At 48.6% G+C, this 26164-nt stretch overlaps 10 protein-coding genes across 10 annotated transcripts; 3 read left to right on the top strand and 7 right to left on the bottom strand.

Annotated features, from left to right (window-relative positions):
* Nucleotides 1–23: 23 nt before the first annotated feature.
* BGW36DRAFT_391112 (hemolysin-III related protein) lies at nucleotides 24–1633 on the bottom strand. The gene is made up of 3 exons (XM_046217563.1): nucleotides 602–1633; nucleotides 300–527; nucleotides 24–248 (listed from the first exon to the last, which is right to left on the bottom strand). Exons 1-3 carry the CDS (start codon nucleotides 1187–1189, stop codon nucleotides 87–89), a joined length of 978 nt encoding a protein of 325 aa, XP_046065920.1. The 5' UTR covers nucleotides 1190–1633; the 3' UTR covers nucleotides 24–86.
* Nucleotides 1634–1766: 133 nt separating this feature from the next.
* On the top strand, nucleotides 1767–2478 carry BGW36DRAFT_365335 (uncharacterized protein; the record flags this gene model as incomplete). Its single annotated transcript, XM_046214641.1, has 2 exons — nucleotides 1767–1781; nucleotides 1834–2478. The coding sequence occupies 2 exons, from the start codon at nucleotides 1767–1769 to the stop codon at nucleotides 2476–2478; spliced, it is 660 nt and encodes a 219-aa protein (XP_046065919.1).
* A 626-nt stretch (nucleotides 2479–3104) lies between these two features.
* On the top strand, nucleotides 3105–4243 carry BGW36DRAFT_401904 (putative rRNA processing protein Ipi1; the record flags this gene model as incomplete). Its single annotated transcript, XM_046218801.1, has 3 exons — nucleotides 3105–3152; nucleotides 3228–3276; nucleotides 3324–4243. The coding sequence occupies 3 exons, from the start codon at nucleotides 3105–3107 to the stop codon at nucleotides 4241–4243; spliced, it is 1017 nt and encodes a 338-aa protein (XP_046065918.1).
* Nucleotides 4244–9423: 5180 nt separating this feature from the next.
* On the top strand, nucleotides 9424–10637 carry BGW36DRAFT_365333 (uncharacterized protein; the record flags this gene model as incomplete). Its single annotated transcript, XM_046214640.1, has 3 exons — nucleotides 9424–9562; nucleotides 9615–9896; nucleotides 10042–10637. The coding sequence occupies 3 exons, from the start codon at nucleotides 9424–9426 to the stop codon at nucleotides 10635–10637; spliced, it is 1017 nt and encodes a 338-aa protein (XP_046065917.1).
* A 511-nt stretch (nucleotides 10638–11148) lies between these two features.
* On the bottom strand, nucleotides 11149–14173 carry BGW36DRAFT_365332 (uncharacterized protein; the record flags this gene model as incomplete). Its single annotated transcript, XM_046214639.1, has 2 exons — nucleotides 11149–14109; nucleotides 14162–14173. 2 exons carry the CDS (start codon nucleotides 14171–14173, stop codon nucleotides 11149–11151), a joined length of 2973 nt encoding a protein of 990 aa, XP_046065916.1.
* A 296-nt stretch (nucleotides 14174–14469) lies between these two features.
* Nucleotides 14470–15793, bottom strand: BGW36DRAFT_391099 (Alpha/Beta hydrolase protein). The gene is made up of 4 exons (XM_046217562.1): nucleotides 15640–15793; nucleotides 15457–15522; nucleotides 15333–15403; nucleotides 14470–15276 (listed from the first exon to the last, which is right to left on the bottom strand). The coding sequence occupies exons 2-4, from the start codon at nucleotides 15483–15485 to the stop codon at nucleotides 14615–14617; spliced, it is 762 nt and encodes a 253-aa protein (XP_046065915.1). The 5' UTR covers nucleotides 15486–15522; nucleotides 15640–15793; the 3' UTR covers nucleotides 14470–14614.
* A 297-nt stretch (nucleotides 15794–16090) lies between these two features.
* BGW36DRAFT_466423 (uncharacterized protein) lies at nucleotides 16091–19868 on the bottom strand (the record flags this gene model as incomplete). Its single annotated transcript, XM_046222341.1, has 3 exons — nucleotides 16091–16598; nucleotides 16655–18045; nucleotides 19847–19868. The coding sequence occupies 3 exons, from the start codon at nucleotides 19866–19868 to the stop codon at nucleotides 16473–16475; spliced, it is 1539 nt and encodes a 512-aa protein (XP_046065914.1). The 3' UTR covers nucleotides 16091–16472.
* Nucleotides 19869–21391: 1523 nt separating this feature from the next.
* On the bottom strand, nucleotides 21392–23438 carry BGW36DRAFT_391090 (Alpha/Beta hydrolase protein). Its single transcript, XM_046217561.1, has one exon. It carries the CDS (start codon nucleotides 23327–23329, stop codon nucleotides 21482–21484), a length of 1848 nt encoding a protein of 615 aa, XP_046065913.1. The 5' UTR covers nucleotides 23330–23438; the 3' UTR covers nucleotides 21392–21481.
* A 1006-nt stretch (nucleotides 23439–24444) lies between these two features.
* Nucleotides 24445–25002, bottom strand: BGW36DRAFT_433562 (uncharacterized protein; the record flags this gene model as incomplete). Its single annotated transcript, XM_046221287.1, has 1 exon — nucleotides 24445–25002. One exon carries the CDS (start codon nucleotides 25000–25002, stop codon nucleotides 24445–24447), a length of 558 nt encoding a protein of 185 aa, XP_046065912.1.
* A 40-nt stretch (nucleotides 25003–25042) lies between these two features.
* BGW36DRAFT_433561 (uncharacterized protein) lies at nucleotides 25043–25624 on the bottom strand (the record flags this gene model as incomplete). The annotated part of the gene is made up of 1 exon (XM_046221286.1): nucleotides 25043–25624. One exon carries the CDS (start codon nucleotides 25622–25624, stop codon nucleotides 25043–25045), a length of 582 nt encoding a protein of 193 aa, XP_046065911.1.
* Between the last annotated feature and the right edge of the window lie 540 nt (nucleotides 25625–26164).

Genomic DNA, 26164 nt, shown 5'->3' with positions numbered 1-26164 from the left:
TTTACCCCTCCTGTAGCAATACATGTAAGGTTTAGGATGAATGAATTCTATTAGTACAATACAGAACATCTAGATGCAAGTAAGATCTATGCATAACAAACAGACCGGTAGTGATAATCATAATCCAACGCCGTCAACGTGCCTACTAAATGCATTCCCACCCCTAAAACAACGAAAACATGCCAGATTGTATGCGAATGCCACCAGATATCGAATCTACCGGGGAAAAGACGTTCGGGGAGGCGGCGCTGCAATTCTTAGTATTTTTTTTTTTGAAGAATAGGTATAGGGATGGCTACCTCGTAGAAAAAACACCCGATTAGAATGCACAGTATCTCCAATAAATAATATCGAACGCCCGTCTTTCGAACGAATTCTCGACCCCATCGTATCGTCCCGTGCACCATTGGCGCGGAGGCGAAGAAGCCCGTCAGTAAAAAGCAGTTCATCCGGAACCGTCGCCATTTGGGGCCGTGGAAGCGCCGGTTTAGCATTACGACGCCTGTCGCGAGGCTCATTGATGTGACCTAGAATTGACTTCTTGTCAGGGTTGTTGTCATTTGAGATGGAGTGGTGTTGTCTCTTGAGATGGGGAGAATACCAAAATCCAATATGTCAGCCGCAGGCGCGGTTCACAGTAAAAACCAAAATATATCCCCGATATAAAATTGCCCAACATGACGGCAAGAATCCCAACGTAATCGTACATGAGACAATTATGCTTCACTTTTGGCGAATGGCAGATCATTGTATGGTACATGGTGGACGTCGACATACAAGCCAACGCAGCCCACAATTGCAGTGAGATAATCGTCCAGTCCTTGTCCCTGAGATTCGCATACTCAGTACGCAAATAATTGTATAGCAAACGATGGCCGAAGATCGCCGCGACGGCGGGGATCAAGTGCGAGTAGATATTCCCGGACTCATTGTGTAGGTACGTCCAGCTGGCGAGGCAGCCGAGCAGCGAGTTGGTCTGGTGTCGATACCCCGTTAGGATGAATGGATTGATGTCGTACCATTTGGGTACTTCTTCGAGCGTCAGCAGCACGCGCTGCGGTATCGAGTCGTGGGTTTTGCGGTGTTGTTTGACATCGACCGAGGCCACGCGCTGTTGGCGAGCGATCGGGTCTTGTCTGCGAATGCGGAATTTGGAGACGTCGAACGTGTCGAGTATATCGAGGAGCATTTTCTTATCCCTTTTGATCCTTCTTGTACGATTTCACCCACTTGGGTAGAGTGAATAGAGTGAATAGGTAATTCGCGAACGAAACGGCGATTGATGCTCAGTTGATCTGCACAGAGTCATGAGAGGAGGAAGGCTGGATTGTCAAGTATGGTACATGAATTATCAAGTAGACGGTCTATTATTAAAGCTGAAGTGTTGTCAGGACAGTTCTATACGTCTATCAACTCCAGGCAGAAATGAAGTCTATCGTGTCATACACTTGACGATGACGGCGGAAGGCACGGACAAAACGGAGTGTTATCAACAGCGCTGATATCAGGCCATGAGTCGAAGAGAGTCAAGACAGCTGAATGGCTGGTGAGTCAAGAATAATATAGAGAAAAGACGCATCCCCTGATTCGCATTAGACTTTGATTTTTGCTAAGCCGCTTATGTCATCAGGAACCAGCGCCGAACTCCGTCATTGTTGTAAACAGCCAGCCAGTCACATGCCTTGCGATACAACAGTGCGATCAGAATAAATCTATTGCATGCCAGACTCCGGCCACTGTCTGGATAAGCTGTCACGAACACGGCCATGGCACAGTCACTGGTGAGTAGTACGCAGAGTGCAGCAAGTTTAAACGCAGAGCTGATCGATCCAGCCCCCGCAGATTCCCCAGCATGTCGCGGCGCTACTTTCGCATTTGACCTCGCGACCGGGCGTCCAATCGACGCTGATTCTCTCTCGCAAAGATGGCTCAATTATACAAAGTACCGGCCTGCTCGCCTCGAGCGCGAGCCCGGCGTCTCCTGCTGGAACAAACGCGCCGCGATCGGGCAGCAATAATAACGGTGTTTCGACAATAGAAAACACGGGCACAAACACAACAACTACAACAACCTCCCCAGATACCTCCTCACATCAAGACCCCCCTCCCTATACCCCATTAGACACATTGTCTACAAAAAACCAGAACCAGCCATACAAACCGACCCAAGCGGAAGCAGTGGCAGCACACATCCATGCATTTATGTCGACTGCGTCTGGCCTGACATTATCACTATCGGGGTCTACTAGTAGCGCAGAGGCTGCACCTGAATCGCGGCCGAAAGTGAATGGATCGGAGGGAGACGAACTAGACAGGGATAACGAGCGAGAAGATGACGATGAAATAAAGCTGTTGCGGTTGCGTATGAAGAAACACGAGATTGTTGTCGTGCCGGACCGCAAGTATTTACTGTGCGTTGTGCATGATGCTTCTGGGGCTACCTCTGCTACTACTGGGGGCAGTGGGACCTCGAGGTGAACGACAAGCTGATGATGGCTGGTGTTTTGCCTTGGCTTGGATATGTGTTTGTAGTATACCCATAATGAAATGATTCGAATATTGATGACATTAACTTTTCATATACTATACAAGCATGTTAAGCAAGTGCTATATCAAATTGGAGGAACGACATTAAACATTCTATCTTAAAATCGAGATCGTAAGTTGCATCTCACTATTATCACGCTCTATACAGCATACCAAACAGAATATAAGCTCAATCAGGTTAAAATCCATGATTTCTGGCATATTGGGCGTGATTTATTCAAAAACATGCTCCAATTACTAACTTGATACTCTTATCACAGATCATAGGAGATAGACAACAAAGCCCAAGCTAATGCTTTAGTGACTATTTCATCAATTATCAAGTCTATATAGGATCGTCGTTGATGCCTTCGTTTTAAGGCAGAAGTCGGGTGGACGAGTCACGTGGCGATAAGAAATACTTGGCATCAAAAGTTGCTATCAAGAATCAAGTCAAATATTCGACAACCTGTCAAGCGTTCAGCGACTTGGCAAACTAACAATATTGAGGGCGTAGTTTTGTTATTTCTGGTATAATTTTGGTGTCAAATTCGCTATCAACCTAATCAGTCTCCAACATGGGATCTAGTCAGAAGAAGAAAAAGGAAAAGCAAAAAGATTTCCAGGTATGAAGAGTACTACATAATGCAGAATCTGAATCCAGCTGACTGGCGTAGAAACCAAAACTCAAGGTTGGCAAGGCAAAGGCCAAACCCACAAACTTCACCGACACAAGCTTCAAATCGAAGGGTATGCTCAACTCTACACCATGCATATACATCTACTAATTGAACTAGGAATTGTCCTGAGCCAACAATCGCTATCTACTAATGCACCCTCATCATCATCCCAATTCTCCCATCATCTCTCCCTTCTCTCCTCCAAATCCGACACACAGCGCAAGGAATCACTTGCACACCTCACAACATCCATCCTCTCAAGACCCATCGACACTGCACTTCCGCAACCAGTAAGCGCAATCTTACCAAAACTAGTCCCTCTACTCCTCGACGCCAGCAACAGCGTACGAGCCCAACTATTGAAATTCCTAAAGAGCCTACCCCCTGCTGATATCGATGCCCATGCTGCCCAACTGCTACCCTATATTCGCGCTGGAATGACCCATCTAGCAGCCGACATCCGCTTGTCTGCGGTTGAAGTACTAGGCTGGCTGGTCGATACCGCTGGATCAGAGATCGTCGCGTGTGCTGGCGGCTGGATCAAAACTCTAAACTGCTTTTTGTCGCTTCTCGGCTGGCATACGGAGGAATCTGCCAAGTGGTCGTCGAATCGAAGCTCCTTTGGGAAGGCTGGTAGCGAAGGGAGACCGATGGTAAAAGCATTGCAGGTCCTGGCTGAGTTCCTACGTGCTGGAATCGGTAAAGAAGAGGAAGAAACAGATACAGACGAACTACAAAATAATCATATACTGTCAGATCAGTTATATTTCCCGCTTGATCTCTCTGTTCAGCAGAATATGATCCCCAACAGACCTGCGCCATACGCATATCTGAATCTCTTTGGACAGCCGCGTGACGCCGAGAGCGAAATGTACGAGAGTCGTGAAGATCGACTCCGAGTTTTCGCCGATAAGTTCCGAAGAGCTGTTGAGCGTGGAGTTGAGAATGCACGCAAAGAAGGTGGCGAAGTTGGACGCGCATCAGCGGGTGTATCCAAGGTTCTTCGAGATGCTGGGCCAGTTAGTGTGATGGCTTGACCGATCGATCTTCTTGCCATGCTTGTACGCCATATGGATGGCGGTGAGATCGGTGATGCAGTTCTGATTAGAATCGACCTGTCACATTTCTGCAGATGTGGCTGAACATGTGTGGTCTGCTGCATGGCTGCCTTGGTAATGCGGATAGTCATAGCACACCGATTGGCTTTTTTTTCTTAGACTTTGACTCTGAGGCCGCAGCACCAGGTTGAATCTATTCATCCCTTACAGATGTACAGTGAGTACAGATACGATGATCTAAGTGACGCTGGCATTGCCGGAACATGATATCAATCGACGCACATCTCTACATCCATCGGCGAAATTGATCGTCGATCATCTGGGTCATTTGACGATGTCAGGAGTATAATATTTTACTACATGTATATAGATTAATCCGAGTTACATACCCTCCTTATTCTTTTTGTTGCACCAAATAATTGGCTCAAGGAGTCAATTTATCCTTAATTATTCTTGTTATAAAGTTAATTAACATACTAACATGTCTCATACATGGACGTGGCACGAGACAGATGACCAGATCAGAAACATTGAACACATTGATCGTGCAAGTGGCGTATGGCTGCTACACCTGCCCCTTGCATGATCCACCGATACGTTGCTCAAATACATTAGATGTCGTTTCTGTCCTACTTACCAGACCGAACACGAGCTATTCATCGATACAACATAAGAGTATATGCTTTTCTTGATACCTGTCAAAAAGTCATTGGCGAGTGTCGCTACACGTATGTATACGTCAATATTGAAATAGTCTATATGAAACAAGTAATTGTTTCTAGCACCATACCCATGTCTGTACAACCTATGTCCATATGCAGGGATTCACCGATACCTTTAGAAATAATCCACAGTTTTGAAGATTGTCAAATAGGAGCATCACATCAGCAAACAACACATCAATAGCGGCAACAAATTTAATTGGTCCTGCGGTCTCTTTAATATTACTATTACTATAATTGTTATTGATGACCAACGTAATCGGATGTAACTGGTATGCCCAACACTACAACATATGACCACCAAAGGAAGATGTCTCAGGCGGCAATTTATGTATCAAATAAACATTGAAGGTTTGAGATATACGCAGCTGGGCATATTCTAAATTCACCTTGCAACAGAAAAAAGAAAAAAAAAAAACCCTTATAAGCTGTAGCTACATTTCGTATTCAATGTAGCGGTCAGCATAATTGATGGCACCGGATTGGCCATTTGCTGAAAGCGCAAGCGGATGTATGCAGGCGGCTTAGAAGAGATACGATTTCTGTTAATCTATGTCCATATTTTTTGCGAGACGCATGCACCTCTCTAAAGAAATCTCGTGCCAGGTTCTCGTCTGAATGCACAGTCCATCAGCAATTATGATAGGCCGGCGAAATTCGGTACCAAAGTATCTCGAAAGTATCAGGAACGAATGAACCAATCAACTGGGGAAGCGAAAACATCGGGGTGAAAAAATAGCGGCCGGATAATCCTGCAGACAAGTCCATAACTCCATATTCTGCCCAGTTTAGGACTCTAGGATGCTCAATGTTGGAGAGGAACTGACGTCAACCACCAGAAGATTGGCAGCAGAGGGACCCGGGTGGATAAAGATTTATACAGAATATCGAATATTCAAGAAAAATAAATAAAATAATAAGAGTGTTAAGAGAATCTCGCCGTCAGATGACAACAGCCTCGGAGCAAGCTTACCGGATTCGGCCAATGCTGCTGGACAGGACGCTGATTGGCAGAGCTGGTCACCTCATCAGAGGAAGAGCCAACGTCATATCTAGTAGTTAATATAATTTATATAATATAATATACGGAGAACGGAGTAGTGGCTAATAATAATATGGCGCTCCTAGAGAACCTACGGTTAGACCGAGAAATAATCGCGATAGTAATATTATCGAAACACACGCCGGTGTTTCAGCTGCGTCTCCGCCCGTATTTGGCAGCCAATGGCCGCGCCGTCCACCAGAGTCGCTTTCGAGCACACGTAAGTTTCGCCTTGTTGCGGAGTCTCCGTGTCAATGGATGGCTTGGCGAAGACTCGGAAGTGTGCAGTTCTTCTGTTCTTCCTCTGCGTGAATAAGAGCAGCACCCAGGTACTACTGGTATTAGAGTGGTAGGGTAGACCGCCACGAGGTTATAAAGAGTGCTTTGTTCTAATAATACTTTTACTAGAATATTATCCTTGAGGAAGCAAGACAAATAGTATTTTATTTAGAAATTAGAATTATTGTTATACTGCGTCTGATTGCGCACCACAAATCGCTCGATCCGGCCTTGCCATTTCCGGCAGCGAATAGGGCACGGGGGAAAGCCCGCGTTGGTCTTTGTTGTACCATCATGAACCTTACGCGGAAAGACTATTGTTATTATACTAATAAAGTACGGGGGTGTTCGGCTAGATATGTACGGAGTACGGATACTCGAATATTAGATATCATCCAAAATGCGAAGGGTAGATAACAGGGACAGCAAGTTAGAAGTAGAAGTAGAGTAGAAGTAAACTGCAGGCGAGATGAAACGCCGATCAGCCCAGTCGCTGTGAAGCACGCCTGAAGCAGAGCACAGGCTGACGCTACGGCGGAGATTTGACCCTTAATTAAACCTTCTGGGCTGACCCCACCATCAAATTACTTCAACTGGCTGGAGCAAATCACTTCACTCACTGACTGGAGCGGTGGAGGAGACTATCAACACAGCCTCAATGTGCCTTGAATGGCGTGTGGTATTCCTGATTCCTGCGTGTCGATCGTCTTTGTGCTGCAATCAGAACAACCGTGGAAACGAGATTGCGAGATGGAGATTGCGTTATGGCATGCATGGCTAGTCGTCTCCTTTCTTCTCTCGTTTCCTTTTTCATCTTTCACTTTTGACTTTTTGTACGGAGTTGAGTACTAGATTAGAATTAATTTCCATCTCTTCTTCTTCTTAGCGAGCATGCAGATGTGGATTGGATTGTTCGGCCTTCCCGGGTCTGAGCTGAGGCTATCGCAAACCATGTGAACCACGCGAGGGAGAAAAAAAAAAGCATGGAATAGTCCGTGATTAATATTAATTCCGACGGATATCCTGATCCAGTAATTATGATTGCTCACGCAAGGATGTAGCCGATCGACCCAATTTCTTCATTCCAATTTATTCGTTCCAATCTGCCAAAAAAAAAGAGATCTATATGTTGGAGTATTAGTATGAGGAATACGGATAAGCAGGATTCACGATACTACTACTACTATCATACTAGAGTTGACGACAGCGACAGCCAATCAGACATGCACTGCTCTTTGAACTTGCGATGATTTCCAGCCTCAGCTGATAGTATTAGATTTATTAATATGAGAATGCTACCCAAACAGAAACCAACCATCGCGGACACCCAGATAAGCTCATCACTACCGACTAGCGGCCATGGATCAGGATTGCTATATTTGAAACAGCGCAAGAATGTGTGACGAACACTGTATGCGATGCTACGACTCGGTTAGTAACATCCAGCATCCCGGCTCGACCAGTTATCAACCACGGAATATAATTAGCAGGGAAAATAGCAGCCGGTGGGGTAAAAGACCTGGCAAGTCCGCCCGTACTGTAAGGATTGATTGACAGGTAACCTAGCCTAGCCCAAATAGGAAGCCTACAGAGAAAGAAACTAGGCCAGGAACCATGGAGACCTCGGCCAGAATAAGATTAATCGTCCACGAAGTATGAATACGGACCTATCCTCCGCCAGCGCACTGGCTTATCCGTGGCTCCTTCATTCGCAGCAATCGATTATTAATATTAGTTAATAAAAGTCTAGCCTAGAATAGTAGAAAGTTGTTAGGAAAGACGAACGCTGGCGATTCGACTACGTGGGTGGCGCCTAGTATCACTGCAGGTGATTTAGATGCAGAGCTTATTATTGCATGGCTTGCTTATTTCGGCGGTGTAATCATTGTCGTAGCGTCTGGGATTACTACTGTATTAGTTATGGCGTAACCCCTGAAGGAGTCGGACAGTAACAGATACGTGGTCGTCGTCGTACTCAAAGTAGTTTGACCAGTAGACCGAATCGTGTAGTTCGTACTTTACCTCCGATTCATCGGAAGATTGAATCTTTCTACGACCGGAGTATTAAATGAGCAATCCAATCTTCTGCTGGCCCACAACGTCGACCATGGCCATGTAATCGATGCGTACATCTATCTGTTATTTGCCATTGGCTGGCAGCCCCTGAAGTTTATTTATGCGTGAAATTTATGAGAATAACCCTTAGCGATCGCCCCTTTCCTCTTCCGGTCGGTGACTCTGCAGACAACTGACCCAGTCTCGTCAGACGCAGACCATAGACCGTCAGGGTAGGGTAGTGTAGGGTAATAGTGTAGTAGTGGTAGTGTCAAGCACAAGATCCATCTGGAACGCAACCGAAGTAGTAAAGCCTAGTGTTTCACCCCACGATTAGTTTGAATGACATCCTTTCTTTTTTTATTAGCATTATTATTATTTTATTTTACTTCACCCTTTACTTTTTTTTTTTTGCTGCTTTACCCTTTACTCATTACCCTTTACGCGTCCTGATTCGCAATTGCCAGCACCAATACCCGAGACTGGCTCGCATAATACAAAAGAAATAATAATAACCACATGAGAGATCAACCTCCTTCCTGTTGCGTACCCTGACGTTCCTTTTTGACGCTCGCGCCTCCCTAAATTTATCCAAAATTATCCAAAATTATCCCATAATTTTTAATCCTTTGTTACTTTTGCTCGCCGTGCGTTTTTCTTTGGACGGGCGCAATTCTCTCGATCCTGCAGCACTCGGAGAAAATACAATCAGTCATAAGGGTGGCGCATTCATTGCCTAACTAGTCGCAAATTGAGTTAGTAATCGGCTTCGCCCAAGTGATGATCTGCTATTTCTGGCTTTGAATCTGAATCTATCATTCGGAGATAAAAAAGAAGAAGAAGAAGAAGAAGAAGAAGAAAAAGAAAAGATCAGCCCCAAGACGAGTATAATTTGTCCTGCTGAGTGAAGGAAAGATCATCATTATCATCATTATCACACGTGACGCACACTTGTACACAAATTACACATCGTATCGCACAGCATATTACCTGGATACTGGATACTGGACCCTGCATACCGAACTTGGTTGATGCTTTCTCTACCCTGAGTTCGTAGCGGCATGCCTGCAGTTCTCGTCCAGACAGCGTGTCCGATACAGAATATACCGAGTGTGGCCGTGGCCATGGAGCACCCCGGCGCATCAGGCGCCGATAAGAAGCGCAACAAGCTGGGATACCACCGCACATCCGTCGCATGTGGTAAGCCTCTTGTATCCTTTTCCTTGTAAGACTGACAGCTGAAATTTCCCAGTCCACTGTCGCCGACGCAAGATCCGATGCCTGGTATCGGCCGACGACAGCCAGGGCCGCTGCGAAAACTGCATTCGGCTGAGGAAAGAATGCCAGTTCTACCCGGTCGACCAACAGCCGCCGACAGAGAAAAAGACCCGACCTGGCGCAAAGCTCGAGGCGTCGGGGGTCGACCCGTCGGTAGCATCGTCGTCGCCGCCAGCAGCATTGGGGACGGGGTCGATGGATCCCAACGACATGTACGCCTACTCGATTCCCATGCACTCGACGCCTGAAATGGGGGGTTTCACCCCTCGGGATTCCCTACTGCTCCAATGGCACATTTTACTCCAGGTAGGCTGCCACTCCTCTCTATCCCCCCGACGGCATTAGGATTAGGAATTGTGTGTGTGCACGCACCGCTAACTCGGCTATGAAATATGAAACAGATGGCGTCGCGCATCCGGATCTGGTGGCTAGTCAAACAATCGACCCGAACGCATCATGGGACGCATCGGGCGGGCATCATCGCATGGGTAATCCGTCGCCGGTGATCTGGACAACACAGGGCGGAATACCAGGACAAGCAGCACAGATAATACCCACGGGCGCAGGCGCGTACGCAACAGTGCAGCCGGACGGCACGATATGGCCGGGGCCTCCGCAGCGGTCGATGACGGTGCCCACGCAGGCAGATATGGGCGGCGGCGGCGGAGGAGGAGGACAGTTTGCTGCCGGCGCACCATTCCCACAGAATTCCAGTATTCCGCCAGAACTGAAACGGCGAATGACAAGTCCTGCGCAGGCTATGGCCGGCTCGCCCATGCAGAGCCCGTCGCCGGCGAATATGAATCTGCAAGTGCCTGTGCCAGTACCCGTGCCAGTATCCTATGCGGCGCAACCGATTGCGTATAGGCAGTGGAATGGCATGGCCCCGATGCCCATGGACGGAGGAGCGGGCTACGCCATGTTCTCGCCAGGACCGGTCCCGAGCAATTATCCCATGGGCGGCCACCCGGGCCAGCATCCTTCGTCGGGCCCATAGGCATAGACCAGCGTCAGGTCAGGTATATGAAGCGTGTCTCATCTATTAGCATTAATACCCAGCATTACGGCGCACGGTTGGCAGTTCTCTTCTTACATACTTCATCTTCATATCTTCATCTTCATCTTCATATCTTACGATTCTCATCGTTTTCGCATCTTTGACGACTTCTCGCCATTGCCGTTCGTTATCTTGTTTTCCTGGCAGGAACTTCTGTTAGCCTGGTGCATACGACTGACTGGTGGTGTGGCGTGGTACGAGCATACCTAGAGTTCTTTTCTCTTCTCTTCGCTTTTCTACCTGGTATTCTCCAATACCCCTTCTCATCTTCTCTTCTCTTGTCTTCTCTTCACGCAAAATTCCTGCTGCGAGATGCTCATGTTCATGTTCATGTTTCTCATGTTTCTCATGCTTTTTTCTAGTGTCTATTATATTAATTAGATACCGGGGTTGTATATAGCCTATAGATTCGCATTACCATCAAATTATTGATACGTTCACCAACCGGGTTTCATTCCCCTCCTCCAACAGTACTGCCCGGATTCCTCGTAGTTGTGCTTGTTCTAATAACAACCCCAACATCCACCGCCCTCGCCTCCCTCACACAGCACGCCAAACACGTCCTTCCAACGCGCCCAATCAACGCATCTGCGCCCGTCGCCGCGCACCACGCCCGCGCCAGAACCTCGTGCGCATGGCTCGATCGAGCGTCAATCACCAAGACGGGCTGTTTCCGCTCTCGTTTATCATGTTCGCTAAGCTCCGGTTTGCTGCTTTGTCCTACAAGGAAAGGCGCCGGGGTGTCGGCGCGGAGAGAGGTGACGGGGATGTATTTATAGGAGTATGAGTTGTGAAGCGGATGGCCGGGGAGGTGAGAGTGATGTTTGTGGCGATTTTGCATACTCTTGTTTTCGCCCGATGGCTCTGCCGGTGATGAGGAAGATGGTGAGGAGACTGAGAAATGGCGATGATGCGTAATCGACCCCCGCGGCGGCCGGCACGTATACGACGATATAAAGCAGACGTTATACGTGAGCGGCATCAACAAAGAAGACGAATCCAGAGTAAACCGGACCGACGCATTCTGCGCCGCGACAACACGCTTGACTCTCTCTTCTCGCGTCGACAGGACAAGGCTATCGACACTGACCACAGCTCTCGCTCCATCTGTAGTGGTAGTGTCGTGGTCCTCGTCGACGGGAATACTGAATTTTTCCCCCGATATCTCCTCCTCGCCCCCCGGTCCCAACGGATGCGACTCGAGCGCCAGTTTCGTGCCTTGTCGAATCCGTGTGTTTTTGGATACTTCCTCGACATCGACCTCAAACCAGGTATCCTGCAGGGCCGACGGCGGATTCTGATTTACAGTGTCCTGGTCGGTGCTGAGAGTCAGGGTGAGACTGGTTCGCACCCAGCCCATGCACACCCTCGAGTCGGCGAGGGCAGCGAGAACGCGGCCAACCACGGATTTTGTGCTCCACCATGTTGATCCGCTGTAATTGAACCCGCCGAAGAGGTTCGCCACGGGACCGAGGGTGGAGAGAGCGCGAGGGTCGTTTTCCAGAAGACTGGTTATGAGCAGGTGGTTGATCGCGTCGCCTGGCAGGACGAGCCCCGTGAGCCAGGTGCGGGATAGCCAGCCGCCGATATTATTAGATTCAGATTCAGGAGAGGGAGTGTGTAGGACAACGTATCGCCGTGATGGGTGTCGGGTATACGTGTCTTTCCTACCGAAGAGTCTCTTTGACAGGGAAGTGATTGGCGTGTTATAGAGGGAACTGGAGTTGATAGGGCCGCCAGGCGTAGCAATATGTTTCTGCAACTTCGACCGGATATTTCTCTCGACACCCTCGTATTCCGGCCAGCCGATGGCCTTGGCGAAAACAGAGAGGCCTTGTAGCTGTCTCTCCGGATGAAGTGGGGTGACAATGCAGTCCCATGCAGAGTCTTTAACATCTGCCGCTTGTTGTTGCTGCTGCTGCTGGTTGTTTATCCTAAGGCTACCGAGTTTAGAAAACAGACTCTGCTTCCTCTGAAGCGGCGCCGAGGTTTCACTCGCCGTCGCCGGACAACATCGTACTATCAAATTATCCGAGAACCGCTGTGCAAAGAGCACGTCCCAGTTGACCTTGCCATGTCTGAGCTTATCAAGATCCCGCACATCATGCGACGTCACTGATACCTGGGTCTTCGATGAGGCGGGTCGCAGAACGGCTAATCGGACGATAGCATCGAGTCTGACGAGCAGTTCAGCCGCCAGGAGGAGCTGCAGTAATAACCACTTCCTTTCCAGGCCAGCACGAATCGCGGCATTTACCTTGCTGGTATCGGGATCATTCTTGCTACTGCTCGTTTCAACCGCATCCAGACAATCACCATCCGCATGCGGTGGCGTCTCCCACAACAGCTGGCCAACCCTCAACCTCGCCTCGGGCAGACTGAAATCAAACCACGCGCCCTTGACCGCGAGGACTCGGGTGAGCACCTCAATCTGGCCCTTGAGATTCTCGCGCTGCTGGCGATAATTCCACTTCTTGGGCGGCGGGAGCAAGAACGTTGAATAAAGCTTATTGTACAGCGTCTCAGTAGACTCCTTGTCGAGGATAGTAATCTGTTTATTCTTTCTCAACGCCTCCACGCGAAACTCCGATAGCAACGCTATCCGCTCCACAATATCCCTTGTGCGAATATCTCCACGCACCCCGATCCGTTTCCACGCCGCGCTGCCCTCGCGCAGGAGTTTGTGGCGGTCCAGCTCGATATCTGGATCCTCACACGCCGCGTACGCGTCGTGCATGTGCTCTAGCGCCTCGAAGGCCTGCGGGAGTGGTAATTTCGCAATACTCCGTCGCCGCCCGAGGTCTCCAGCATTCCCACCATCACCACCATTCACGGGTATAGGATGATACCGCACTGCATCGGCGGTCGCCAGCTCCAGATAATGACGAACCCCTACAGCGCCCGGCTCCTTCCCGTTCATCGATAGCATATTCGGAACCTCGAAAATGCCGAGATCAAAAGTAGCGCGGGTCACGCCGTCGGCGTCAGTGTCAGATGCAGGCTGGCGCTGGGAGGGGACTGGCAAATGGGCGTGCAGCGTGGATAGCGTAAAAGACTCGTGGCGTAGCGGCTCGCGGTCCCAGAAGTCCTGGATGCTTTGCACGCCGGTGTCCCAGGGGAAAAGCGCGTGCGGGTACCAGTGATTATGGCGGCCCTTTTCGAGCATAAAGTGTGGGGCGCCGGAGAAGAGGTATTTGACGTCTTTGCTTGTGAGCACGGAGGGGGTATATCCATTGTCGGGTTTCTTATTTGGTGGGTGTTGCGCGGAGGTGTCGTGGTCGATGGATTGGAGCGCGTGGTCGAGGGCGTTGAGGATGTTGGAGGGTTGTTTTGGCTCGTCGTCTATAGAATTTGTTCGTTCGAGGGGTTGACATGGCTCCTTGTTGGAGGCTGTTTGGGGCTCATGTTGATTCTGTTTTCATTAGTCGTCTTCTCTTCTCATACTGAAATTATTAGAGTCGCACCACAGATTCCATGCCTCCTGCCTCGCGACTGTGCCGCGTCAATTCTTTTATCTGAACCAGAACTGAACAAGAACTCAGGTTGCAGGGAAGCAAGCAAGTTTAGTATTTATAATCTATCATAAATGGCGAATTGGGCACCTCTATATAAGCAGAAGCAGTGAAGTTGATGAAAAAGAGGAATCGCGGCCAGCGATGATGTAGTCGTCTCGGCCTCGGCGCTGCGGCGGAAGATCGGCAGTGGGGCACATCCACTACATGACCATGCTATGTAGTATTATTATTGTACGTGCGTAGTTGTACATCAAGACAATGTGAATATGATTGCATAGCATATTTACGGAATAATGATAATTGTAACTAATGGGTAAAGCTAGGTCACAGACTCGGCCGACTTTTCTCGTTTCTAATCACGTCACATCAACACCATTCACATCGGGAAAAAAAATTGCAAGCCTACAAGTGCTGATGGAAAAAGTCCAAGACCGTTTTATATCCACGCTCGTACTCCTTGCGCACCTCAGGATCATCGAGATTCGCGCGCGCCGCCATCCAGCCATGGATCTGAGTTGGGAAAGTCTCGACAAGCTTCGCAACGGTTAGGTTCTGCTCATACCCTTTGACCGCCTCGGGATCCTCGTCCTTGGACGCTAGTAGCGCGATGGGCACATGCACATTCTTCGCATCGGCCGGGTCGAGCATGGCCGGATGGGCCTGCGCACCAGCCTTGAATACGCTGTTCTCCTTGCCCAGCGTCAGATTTGCGACTTTGCCGCCCCAGCAGTAGCCTAAAATGCCCCATGCGCTGTATCCGCCGCCCGTGGTGGCCGTCTTGTTGGCGTCGGCGACCACACCTGGGATCTTGGAGAGTGTTGCTGGGGGCCCGGCTTTGGTGGCGAAGAAGTTGCCGAGTTTCTGCTTGTGCTCGTCCGTGGTGGGAGGATACCACGAAATATCGGCAGGTTCGCCCTCGAAGAAGTCTGGGATGAACACGCGGTATTTCTGGTCTGGGTCCGACGTGGCTAGAATATCGGCGCCTTGGAGGGTTTGCGGCCAGTAGCCGAAGATGTCGTATATAACCAGAATAGCACGCGTCGCATCCGCCGGACCAGTGACGTCTGCAAATTAGCCAACTCAAAGCACAAAATTAAATGGGAAAATAGGGAATACGAACACGTCTTCAGACCGCCAATGGTCTTATACTCCCCTTTCTCCTGGTATCCCTTGGAGACAACGGGGGGGATACTATATCGCATCAGCATACCCCTATACACTGATTTTGATTTTAGGATGCTCACGAGCAACAAGCCTTGCTAACACCAGCCATAGTCGCAGACGAGGATGAGGACGAGCAATGCACGAATCTACACCACGCGTGAGATGATTGACAATAGACTCGCGAAACAGGTAGCCGACGGCAACCATAACCATACCCCGCGGCAACGGGATTGGAGAGGAGATGGAAGCGCATGGATGCTTACTTTTATGGATAGAATGGATTGGAGATGATATTAACTCAAATGAGGAGAGTGTTATGAGTGAAGGGATGTAGAAGGATGTACTGTCGAGGAGGGAAGAGGATGGCCGAAGTAGGCCGAGGGACCCCGCAGCCGACAACAGACGTCATAGCGACATCGCGGCATCGGTAAGCTACTGTAGATAAGCTGAAGATGTAGATTACGATTCAGCGCAATTAAGAAGATGGAATTAATGTTTATACATGTTACTAAATAATACATATAATATACATTGTTCTAGTCCGATAATAAGTATATATTATATATTATATATTCATGTACATGTATATGTTGACGCTGATCATTACCTACTTCGATTGTCTGCAGTCACTGGACTGTCTTGCCCTAGTCCAGTTGACGAAATAGGAAGGACTGATTCTAATACCAACAATTGAAGAGATCAGGCTTGAACAATAAAAATATAAAATATAAATATTTTTGGGTACTATGTATGCAAAGCGTATGTAGATAGACATCAAACATCACAAAGTCGCGACCAGACTCCATGACAGACAGAGACACGCACTCCGAATACATAACATTAACCAAAACCAATCCAGGAGAAAAAACCCTAATCTCATACATAACATAATCAAATGCTGGAGTTAAACACATCCACGTCGCCTCGAGTTCAATCAAACATGCAATACATACAGTGCAACTCGATACCCATTTCAATTCAAACAGACAAAACGATACAAACCATCCCGACACCTTGCTTAAATGACCTGACGAGGAACCGACTAACCGACTAACTGTTGAATACTGAATATAATACTGACATTGAATGACAAATGTCAAGCGCCATTTGACAATGGGCTCGCCCGATCGCTGTGCGAGTCGGTCTTGGTAAGGGCTTCGTCGTCCTTGACGGCTGAGCCACCATCCGTGTTTTTTCCGCATCCTTTGACGAGCAAATGTCGCTGATAAGGTTAGAGTGAGCAGAGTTACATAAAATTAAGGAATAAAGAAGAGGTACCTTCAGAGCATCTTTTCGTGAAAAACTCTTGTCGCAATGCGTGCACGGAAACGGTTTTACCGACAAATGGATCCTTTTGTGTCGTTTGAGATCGTGATTTCGATTGAAACTTTGCGGACATTGGTCGCATTTGAATGGTCGGTCGTTTGGTGGCGCAGGCTGGCCATGTCCCTGGTGATGTGACGGGTGTCCGCCGTACATATGCTGCATGCTCGCCAGATGGCCACTGGTGAAGCCCGGCATCAGCCCCGTCTGCATATTCCCCATCAGGGACATTTGACCACTGGGATTGTGCACGTTGGTCATCACCGGCCCCGTCATCGCGGGGAGCGAATATGACGGCCACGGTGGCCGACTATAGCCTAGCTGTGGCGGTTGCATGGGCGGCGACTGGGCCGGTGCAGATGGCATTCGCGAGGCATGAATTCCCAATCCGCTTTGTGCTCCATACGAGACAGGCGGATAGCCGTGCGCGACCGACTGCGATGGACTGAATAACGGCGCTCCGGGAGTTTTGGGTCCGTACGGATCACCGGCCACCATGGGATGGGATGGCGCGGTCGATGTTGAGGGTAAGGTGTTGGCGATCATCGTGTGAGCAATCGCGTGCTGGGGGTGTTGCGTAGGGGGTGATGAAGAGGGGAGCTGTTGTTGGAAAGGGGGCAGGTGATTGAGATCGTACTGCGACATGCCTTCTGTGGACGAGGGCAGCGACGCGCTGTTCCGACCCAACGGCCCGACTGAGGGTGAAATGCCGCCTCGCGGGGGTGGGTAAAGACCAGATGAGCTGGGGCCCCAGGACGGGTGAGCAGGAGGCGCGTAGCTATAGGAATTCTGGTTTTGCCACAGCGCAGAGTAGGATGGTACATCCGCGCTCGACCCTGGGGGGATAGACGCGGAGTGTTCAGCAGAGGAGTTGGGGGGAGGAGTAAGCAGATTGCTGACGTTGGAGGAAATGGCATTTACTGGTGACAACAAGGGCAATTTTGAAGTCGCATGCACCTGGCCAAAGTTGGTGGGCGGGGGAAGCTCAAAGGCAGGCAGATTCGAGGCGGCAGGACGACGAGCCGTCAGCGGCTGCTGAGCTGTGTTCAGCGCGTCCAGCGCAGTGCCCATCCCGGGTGGGGGAACTGCGAGAGCCGCCAGGTTGCCTGACTGTCGACTGAAGTCTGGGAGCGGGCGAAGATACTCGGCGTCGAGCGACGGCGCAGGAGCAAGCGTAACAGGGTTTCCTCCCAAGTTGACGTTGACGTTCACGTTCGCGTGGACGTTGCCGCCCGTTTCTAAAGACCAGAACCGGCCGCCGAGCCCGGCTGAAGGATCCAGGAGGAAGGACTGGGGAGAGATTCCCTCGTGGTCGGATGGTGAGGGATGGAAGCGGCGAGCGAGGCCTGTGGTTCACTGAGCGGGAGTGAAGGCAGTACGCAGGAGGGACCGTGGGTCCAGTCAAGTTAAAGAAGGAGGCGAGCGCCAAATTGCATGGTAGATGGCGGGGAGGGCCCGGTGCGATCTTCGAAGGCGAGTGTCGGTGTCGTTATGCAAACGAGAGAGTGAAGCAGAGTGAAGAGGCAAGCGCGGCGAGAGATCGCATAGGCTGGAGGCGTATTCACGGGCGATAAGAACGGGCGAACCCCAAGCACACAATAATATATCGCAAGATATCGAAGACGAATCGAAAAATCGACAACCAGCGCTGGGGGACCGTACTGTGGCGCGGCGGCGGATGTTTGTTTCTTGGTGGTGTGGTGGTGGTAGGTGGAGAGCGCGAGCGACCGACAACAATAGCGCGGGAGGTGTATTTTTTAGTGCTGGCTGGCTGGCGGGCGCCGCTGTCAGTTGAGACAGTTATCAGAGATGATCGAGGGCGAGGAGAAGAGAGAAGAGAAGGAAGCGAGGGAGAGCGCGAGAGAGCGAGAGGGAAGAGAGAATAGACGAGGAGCGAGCGAGAGAGCGAGAGAGAGAGAGAGAGAGATCCGGCTCGACGGGCGTGGTGGCTCCACGATCGTGCAGGCCGGCCACACAGCGACGGCGACGGGGGGCGATAGCGGCCGGTCTGGGTCTGGGTCTGGGCCTGGGCCAGCGCGGGGGACACTTTATTCATACACTTATTTTATATATACATGTACATATACTTGTACATATGTATGTATGCATGGGTACGTATCTATCTCCTGATAAATAATTATATACCCTATAATAAAAAGACCACAGAGGACCATATCCAACCTGTGCATAGACGTACACATGTCATTTCATTCACAACGATCTTGACCTCGCTAAGCATGACTCCGTTAGGCTGGCCGGTATTTAGCAATAATACCGCCACGTACCATGCATACCGTACCGTCGCCCGAGGCAGAACCTAATACCGCATTAAGTTCGCTGTCGAATGAGTGCCGACTATCGCTGAGACAGCCGGATCAGCGCAACGTGGTTGACAGCTCGCTTATTTTCGCTGTCTCTCGTATCAGTATAATTAATTATTAATTAGCGATGCGCTATCGAATATCGTCGCGTTTATTAGTTAACGTGGCCTGGTAGTTCGTGGGACGGTATTGTTCTTATCTATACGCGGTATGGTTACACATAGTTATGTAGTTGTTGTGTCGTTCGATGGACGGACGGACTAATGATGGGTGCGAAACTGGAAATAGAGCCCAGATGGCAGACACGAATCGAAATACCGAGAGAGCCTCATCGCACGCCGATCTGCAAGCCTAGACCGCTATACTCTCATACACCATGATGATCATGCTGAATAGGTCAAGGATTGACATGTGGAGCAGCTGGCTGTGATCCGCGCCGCGTTCCTGGGATGGTCGTTGCTAAATGCTCCGTTGGTTTAAGCTTAATAGCCATGGCAATTGTCATTGAGGAAGCGACAGGCATACTGTAATAATATTATGATAGTATTGATGGCGATGTCGATGTCGACGTCTCATGATTCACTGCCCTCGACATCTTACCATGTACCATACCACGGTACGCTTAATATTAATAATATCATCACATGCGTGCTAGTCGCTCGATTAGTCTCCCGGCCCAGCCGCTGTCGCTGGACACCAAGATCAGCTAGAAGATAGTAGTAATAGACAACAGCCAGCACGGCAAAAGAAACGTGACTGCAAATTATTAAATCGAACCAAACAAACAAAATAAATAAAATATAAAAAAATAAATAAAATACCATACGTACCCGTACTGGTACAGCCATGGTTGCGCGCGCCCGATCCAGGAAACCCGATACGCCAGCCAATCAGCAGCGGCGGCAGGGCCTCGCGCGGTTCTAGGCTTGCTTAGGCTCGCGATTGCGATGATACTGCTCGTACTACTCACTACTAAATAACGAACTAACTTGGCTAGTTAGTTAATACTAATAGAATGCTGGTAGAATGCTACCGTGGAATTCTTCTTTTTCTTCATTCTTGTGAATCTCTTATTCTCCTTGCCCGGCTATTTGGTATGCGCTGTATTGATAATAATTAACACTATTTAATAAAGATAATGATAATAATCATAATCATACTCGTAATATTAATAATGTACGCAGACTATCTATTATCATAGTACTACTATTATCCGGAGTCAGAGCAAACCCCGTCGTAGCATTCGGTAACATCCGTGACCCTCGAAAAACTGTGCATTCCTTCGGCCCAATCGGTACAAAAAGAAACCAATAGAATACGACGACTAGTAATACTACCATCTACCACTAGTTCCTCCCTCTACACTGCACTCTGCACCTGCACTGTGCACCTGCGCTCTGCCGGGCGATGCATGATTGCCCGTACCGGCTAGTCACAACCTACAGAGTTACTACTAACAAATATCGAATAATGGACCAAGGATTATGGGCTATGGATTAGGATTATGATAGAGAATACGGTTAGAAGAATGCTGGATGGGGGCGGCTGCAGAGCAGAGTCAGCCCGCACATGGCCCAGCGCCAGCCGCCAGGGTCCAGTGTGGCCACCATCGCCGTCCAACGCGAGGGATGATCGTGTCACTTGTCTAATTTTCCAATTCCGCAGGTAACGGTCTGCAGACTGAAGAATGAGGGCCTAATTAATACAATACACGTAGTAATAAAATAAATTAAGATATAAGTTAATAATGTGTACATTGGATTCAGTAAATGCCATCCCTGCCACCATGCGTTCCTCCCGACCAGACAGTGCAGTAGTGGGCAGGCAAGGGGTATTCAATAAATATTGATATTATTACGATGCCGGGCCAAGATCGAGGCAATTATTAAGTAGTATTCCAACCCAACATCACATGAGCGGTGGGTACAGACTCCTCAGAGTAGCTAGCACGTCCGTATAGTCATGTACTAAAGTAGCATGCACACACTGTAGTCTAGTACTAGCCTATCGGAGTATTAATTTGTCGCCCCTCTTATTCGCTGCTGTTGCTGATGTCGGCTTAGTGCCGCCTGCAGGGCTCGGCATTGTCGTGGTCAGCTGCTGAATAATTTATTTTTAATTTACGGAGGAACATTTATGTAAATTTTTAAATGAGACATACTTGGTCAACTTAGTTGATCTGCTAGTTATTTAGGATTTATCTTTGAGGAATAAGTGGTTGAAAGGATTTTGCGTAAGATGTTGTTACGTGAAGTGATAAAATTGGGTTTCGATGGTTGAAATAATAACCCCCTGTCGTGAATCAACGGCACAAGTTTATTGAGATGAGAGTGCTGAAAGTATAGAATATTATTAGCAGCCTTCTACGCGCTTCAGAATTGTTTGATTTGATATACATTTGAACATTATTGATCGATATATCAACGTACATCTGTGTAAGATATATTGATATATACTCGTATTAAGATTTGAATTGATCACTCAAATGAGAATCATAAAACCCCCGTATCCTCCGCCACAGATCAATCAGATGCCCTCTTTCACGAATCTGGCCACTCTCGCGCGGATACAGCACCAGCTCAACCGGCTGATTCGACCGCTGCGCGTCCCGCCAGTACGCCCTTGCGGACGACACACGCTCGTCCTCGATTCCGTGTAGGATCAAAGTCGGCGTTTTGGCAATCTTCGAGGTCTGGACTGACCTCCTCGTGCCAAAAACATCAGGCAGCGTGCCTGTGCCTTGCGAGGATGAGATGATACTCCCCACTCCTTCAGCACTAGTTGAGTTACCAGGACCGCTCAATGCAGCCCTGAATTTGAATTCGTTTCTCGACAGAACAGGCGAGGCAAAAAACGACCCGCTGATTGCGAGCCGCCCGCCGTCTACGAGCCCCTTCGCAATAGCTTTCCTAAGAACAGCAGCGATGTCGGCGTAATCAGCATGACTGCTGATGCCACGATAATTGGGAAATAGGACTGCGTATCCCGCTGCCGTTAACAGGGGGACTTCTAGATGTTGCGATACGGAAAAGGATCGGAGCACCTGGTAGAATGAGCCGCCGTGCAAGTGAACGACAGTCGGGAGGGGGGTGGATGAGTTTGAAGACGAGGGTTTTGGTTTGAATAGCCACCCTCCACGCTCCTGCCCGTCGGATGACCGGGTAGAAATGTATTCGGCTTCGGTGAGATTGGATGTATGCGGGGAGGATGAATTGTGGGAGGAAAGCTGAGTGAAACTGTTGTCCTCGATATTAGGGTTGTTTACAGACCAGACTTCGCTGGGCTGCTCAGGGCTGCTACGCGTAATGGCAAGAGTGAAATCGTCCGCTTCAGGAAGCCTGAATGCGTCGAAGCCGGTGATTTCGAACGCCGACTTGAAGAAACTCTCATACGGCCATCGAATAGCGGCAATTCCCAAGACATGGGCTGCGTCGTGATCTGTGTTTTTAACGCGCGCGATGACCGAGTCTCTCGTAATGTGCAACGCAATCGCGTCGCCCTCCCAGCCAAAATAACTGCCCCATTGGCGTTTTCGCACCCGCGCTTCATAGACTGAATTCGGTCTTGCTTCATTCCGTGAAGTGGCAGAACCAATGAAATAGATTGTGTCTTGCAGCGGCCATGCAAGGGCGCTGATCAGTCCTCGAAAGTCGATAAAATGCCTTGCGCTTCGACTCTGCAAATTGACAATCTCGACCCTGCTCGACGACGTATCAACCCCCGGAATCGACTGGACGGTGTACACGATTTCCACCGAATCCCGACTCCACGAGAACTGCTCGACGTGTTGATTTCCATGAATCAGAGTAGTCACTTTTCTACTCGCAACGTCGACAAGACGTAGTCTTTGGTAATCCAACCCAAACACTCTGGCATCGCTATCATCCGCACCACCTTCAGCCTCGTCTTCGCTCAGGAAAGCAATGTAAGCACCATCCGGGCTCCACTCGAACGAGGCAATTCTTTTCCCATTGTCTGGATTTGTGATCGCGTACGCCTCCCCTCCCAATCCAGTGATTGGCAAGAGGTAAATCGCCGACGATCTGCCCTTTCGCGCACGATCTGAAATAAACGCAACGAATTTCCCATCCGGAGACCATCGAGGCGCTTCGTCCTTGAAGACCCCCGAAGTAATCTGCCGAGAGGAATTGCTCACACCGATTTCGGCTACCCAGAGGGATGACACTGGGTGTTCCTCTTTTCTGGAGAATGACTCCAGCGTATAAATCACTCGTTGGCCATCGGGCGATATACGCAGATCCCGGGGGATTTGCAAATCGGCTAGGGCTTCGAGCGATAACTCCGGCATTCTGGTAGCTGCCAGCGCGCCTTTTTTGGGGGGGGGATTATTTCAAATAAAATGAATTGAAATATCAACCAAAAAAAAAACTTTTGAAGCTTTCAACTTTTGCTCGTGATCGTAAACCTACAGCTCATGCGGGGGAAATTGCGTGATCTTGCATCATTCAAACTAGCTCTCCTAGGGCTAGCTGCTTTCCGAATTAGGCAACTTTTAACTTCTACCGATAAGGCCAGGATAGGACTCAGCCCTTGAAAATCCAATGCTGGGATAGCATACTATAAGTTATTTATTTAGTCAAGTTTAGCGGCGTAGCAAGCCTCGCTGTATAATCTACCTAACTGCCTAGCGAATACCCTTCGATAATGTTGTTGGGTGTAGATGAGTTAACTGTTCTATATCCTCACTATCATTCAATAAAGAAAGAAAGTAATCAATGTGTTATTTTCGCTGCACGTCTGTGTAAACAAAATCAACCAAATTCATCTCGAAAAAGTCCTCCGATGATTGGAATATGCTAGCCCAGTTTTGAATACGCAATACGTACATGTATTCCTCAGCAGTTTGATTCATCAGCATCTGAGGCGATCTCTGAGTACGCAAGTAGGAAGGCTACACTGGTATGATAAATGTTTAAATGTGGGATTACCATATAAGTGACGCATTAAAACGCACGCATATTAGAGGCTTATAAATACTAGCATCAATTGAATATCTGTGGGCGTATCTAGATAGACCGTTATAAGCAATGCATCTATGTGTATTAATATTAGAAGCTTACTCATACTAACTGGCGTGTGTTCAGAGCGTGATGCAGGGCGGTGTCCAGGACCACGACTTCCCATATTAATATATCGCCTTGTGGGAGATATATATCAATTGATAATGCTAGATGGGATATCAATATATCGCTTTGCCGCGTTCTCAATTAGGAAGGAATGCGGTTTTGTATATTATAAGACGTTTTATAGATAAATAGGTACTATATTTGAAGTAATAGAATTGATCTATATGATATACTGCCAAAGCCTGTTATGTATACAAGTTGCCATTTAGTATTACAGTATTATGGTAGTAAATCGCTCTAACAGTATTCAAGAACCCCATCTCCCGCTGTTGTAACTTCACGGCGCTTCAACCTTGACCGGCCAAGTCACTTCTCCGCCGGTCATCGCCTCGACCTCCTTCTTAACAGCTTCGAATGGTATGAAATAGGCAAGTTCAGCGTCAAGGCTTCTCGCAAATAGCAATCCAAGCACGATTAAATCTCTTGGCCGGTTTCTAATTTTCGGAAGTGGGATTTTAAGCACGTCCTTGAAGCCCGGTACCTTCCAATATTCCCTAGTAAAAATAAACGAACCTGAGTCACCGGAAAGCAAAAAGGACCCTCGAGTAGGAAATGAGCGCACTGCCCACGCCGAAACTATTTGCTCCTGCTCATTATGCGCCAATGAAAGATTGATATCGACTTTTATGCCATCTAGCATGCCCTGGGTGAAGCCGGCACCTCGACCAAATTTGGTGACTATTTGGGTTACATCTGCCTGATGAGCATTGGCAAAGAGGGCTTCCACGTCTGCCCAAGTCTTCAGTGTCTCTAGAGACACGAGTTTATAATCCGGCACACACACGTTGTCAGGGTGTGGAACTACATCCGTGGCATCAACGAGTGCGATGTCCATTGCGAGACGACAGCGAAATTTTTCTGGTTGATAATGACTCCTACCCCAAAGGGGCGGCTTTTAAATAGCCCAATTGTGAGTTCTGATTGCGAACCGTGTTGATCCGATCCACGAGCTGTTGAACCTTCGCCTTTTTCTCGATTTGTTTCTTTCTGAGCTCTGGGTCTGTAGTACCCTCCTCTTCAAAGGTCGTCTCACTCCCAAGAGATTTTAGTTCAATGTCAGATTGAAGGGCATGATCCACAAGATATTCCAACTCCATGATAAGTTCGACACGGTCTTCTTCGAAAGGAGACTGAATAGGAATTTCAAGCCTACCTATTGCGCGAGGCAGTTCCTCCTGCGACTCAAGAAGTCCTCGCAATATTGAAGGATGGTTCCCTAAAGCCACATGTGCATTTGTAATGCCATAGGTAAAATTCTGAGACAACGAATTGCCGTCATCGCCGATTTTAGGGGGTCCTTTCACTCGCACATAGCCTCCCAATGTACCTCCTAGATCTTTGTCACCAACAACTCCAATACTTGTTCCCGGCCTTGGGGGCCTCTCAAAACACTTTTTCTCCGTATCTGCGTTTAGATCGTTCGAGAGGAAAGAATGAGGGTGTAGCGGTATTCTCATATTGAGAAGCCAATAGGAAAGTACCAGTTGCCTGCCAGATCTCGACTGCCACCCCTTGTGGGAGTAATAATGATATAATCTCCTCTTCGATCCAGGGCCATAGCCAAGTATTGTGATTATGAGGAATTCTTACTTACAATAAGTTTTCCCAAACTTAAGTTGTCAATCCGTTTGATGATTTATGGATATCAACAAAGATTGATAGAAGAATTACGGACAACAGAATGATTAAAATCTGGACTTGCTACTTGTCTTATATAGGTTCCGTTCATAAAGAAGCAGGCCGATTTGTACCGCCTCGCTCAATCCGTGTTTGTGGTAGCGGAGCGCTCCCCGTATCAATACTAAGAAATTTAAGCCTTTTGTACTGTCTATGGAAGGGACACAAAGAAGTATATATTCATGATCCATAAAGAGAATAAAGTCTAGAGTGTCATTAGATGTGATTTTGTCCAGTCTTTGCCCGCGTTTTGTCACGGTTTGGCAGGAAGATACCGGCAAAGTGCATATAGTTTTATCGACCTGCTCCCAGTCTCGGGC

This window comes from Talaromyces proteolyticus (assembly GCF_021365285.1).
Source record: "Talaromyces proteolyticus strain PMI_201 chromosome Unknown BGW36scaffold_15, whole genome shotgun sequence".
Taxonomy (NCBI): Eukaryota; Fungi; Ascomycota; class Eurotiomycetes; order Eurotiales; family Trichocomaceae; genus Talaromyces; species Talaromyces proteolyticus.
Note: the sequence above shows the minus strand (reverse complement) of the source record. Positions and strands in the feature narration are given on the sequence as shown.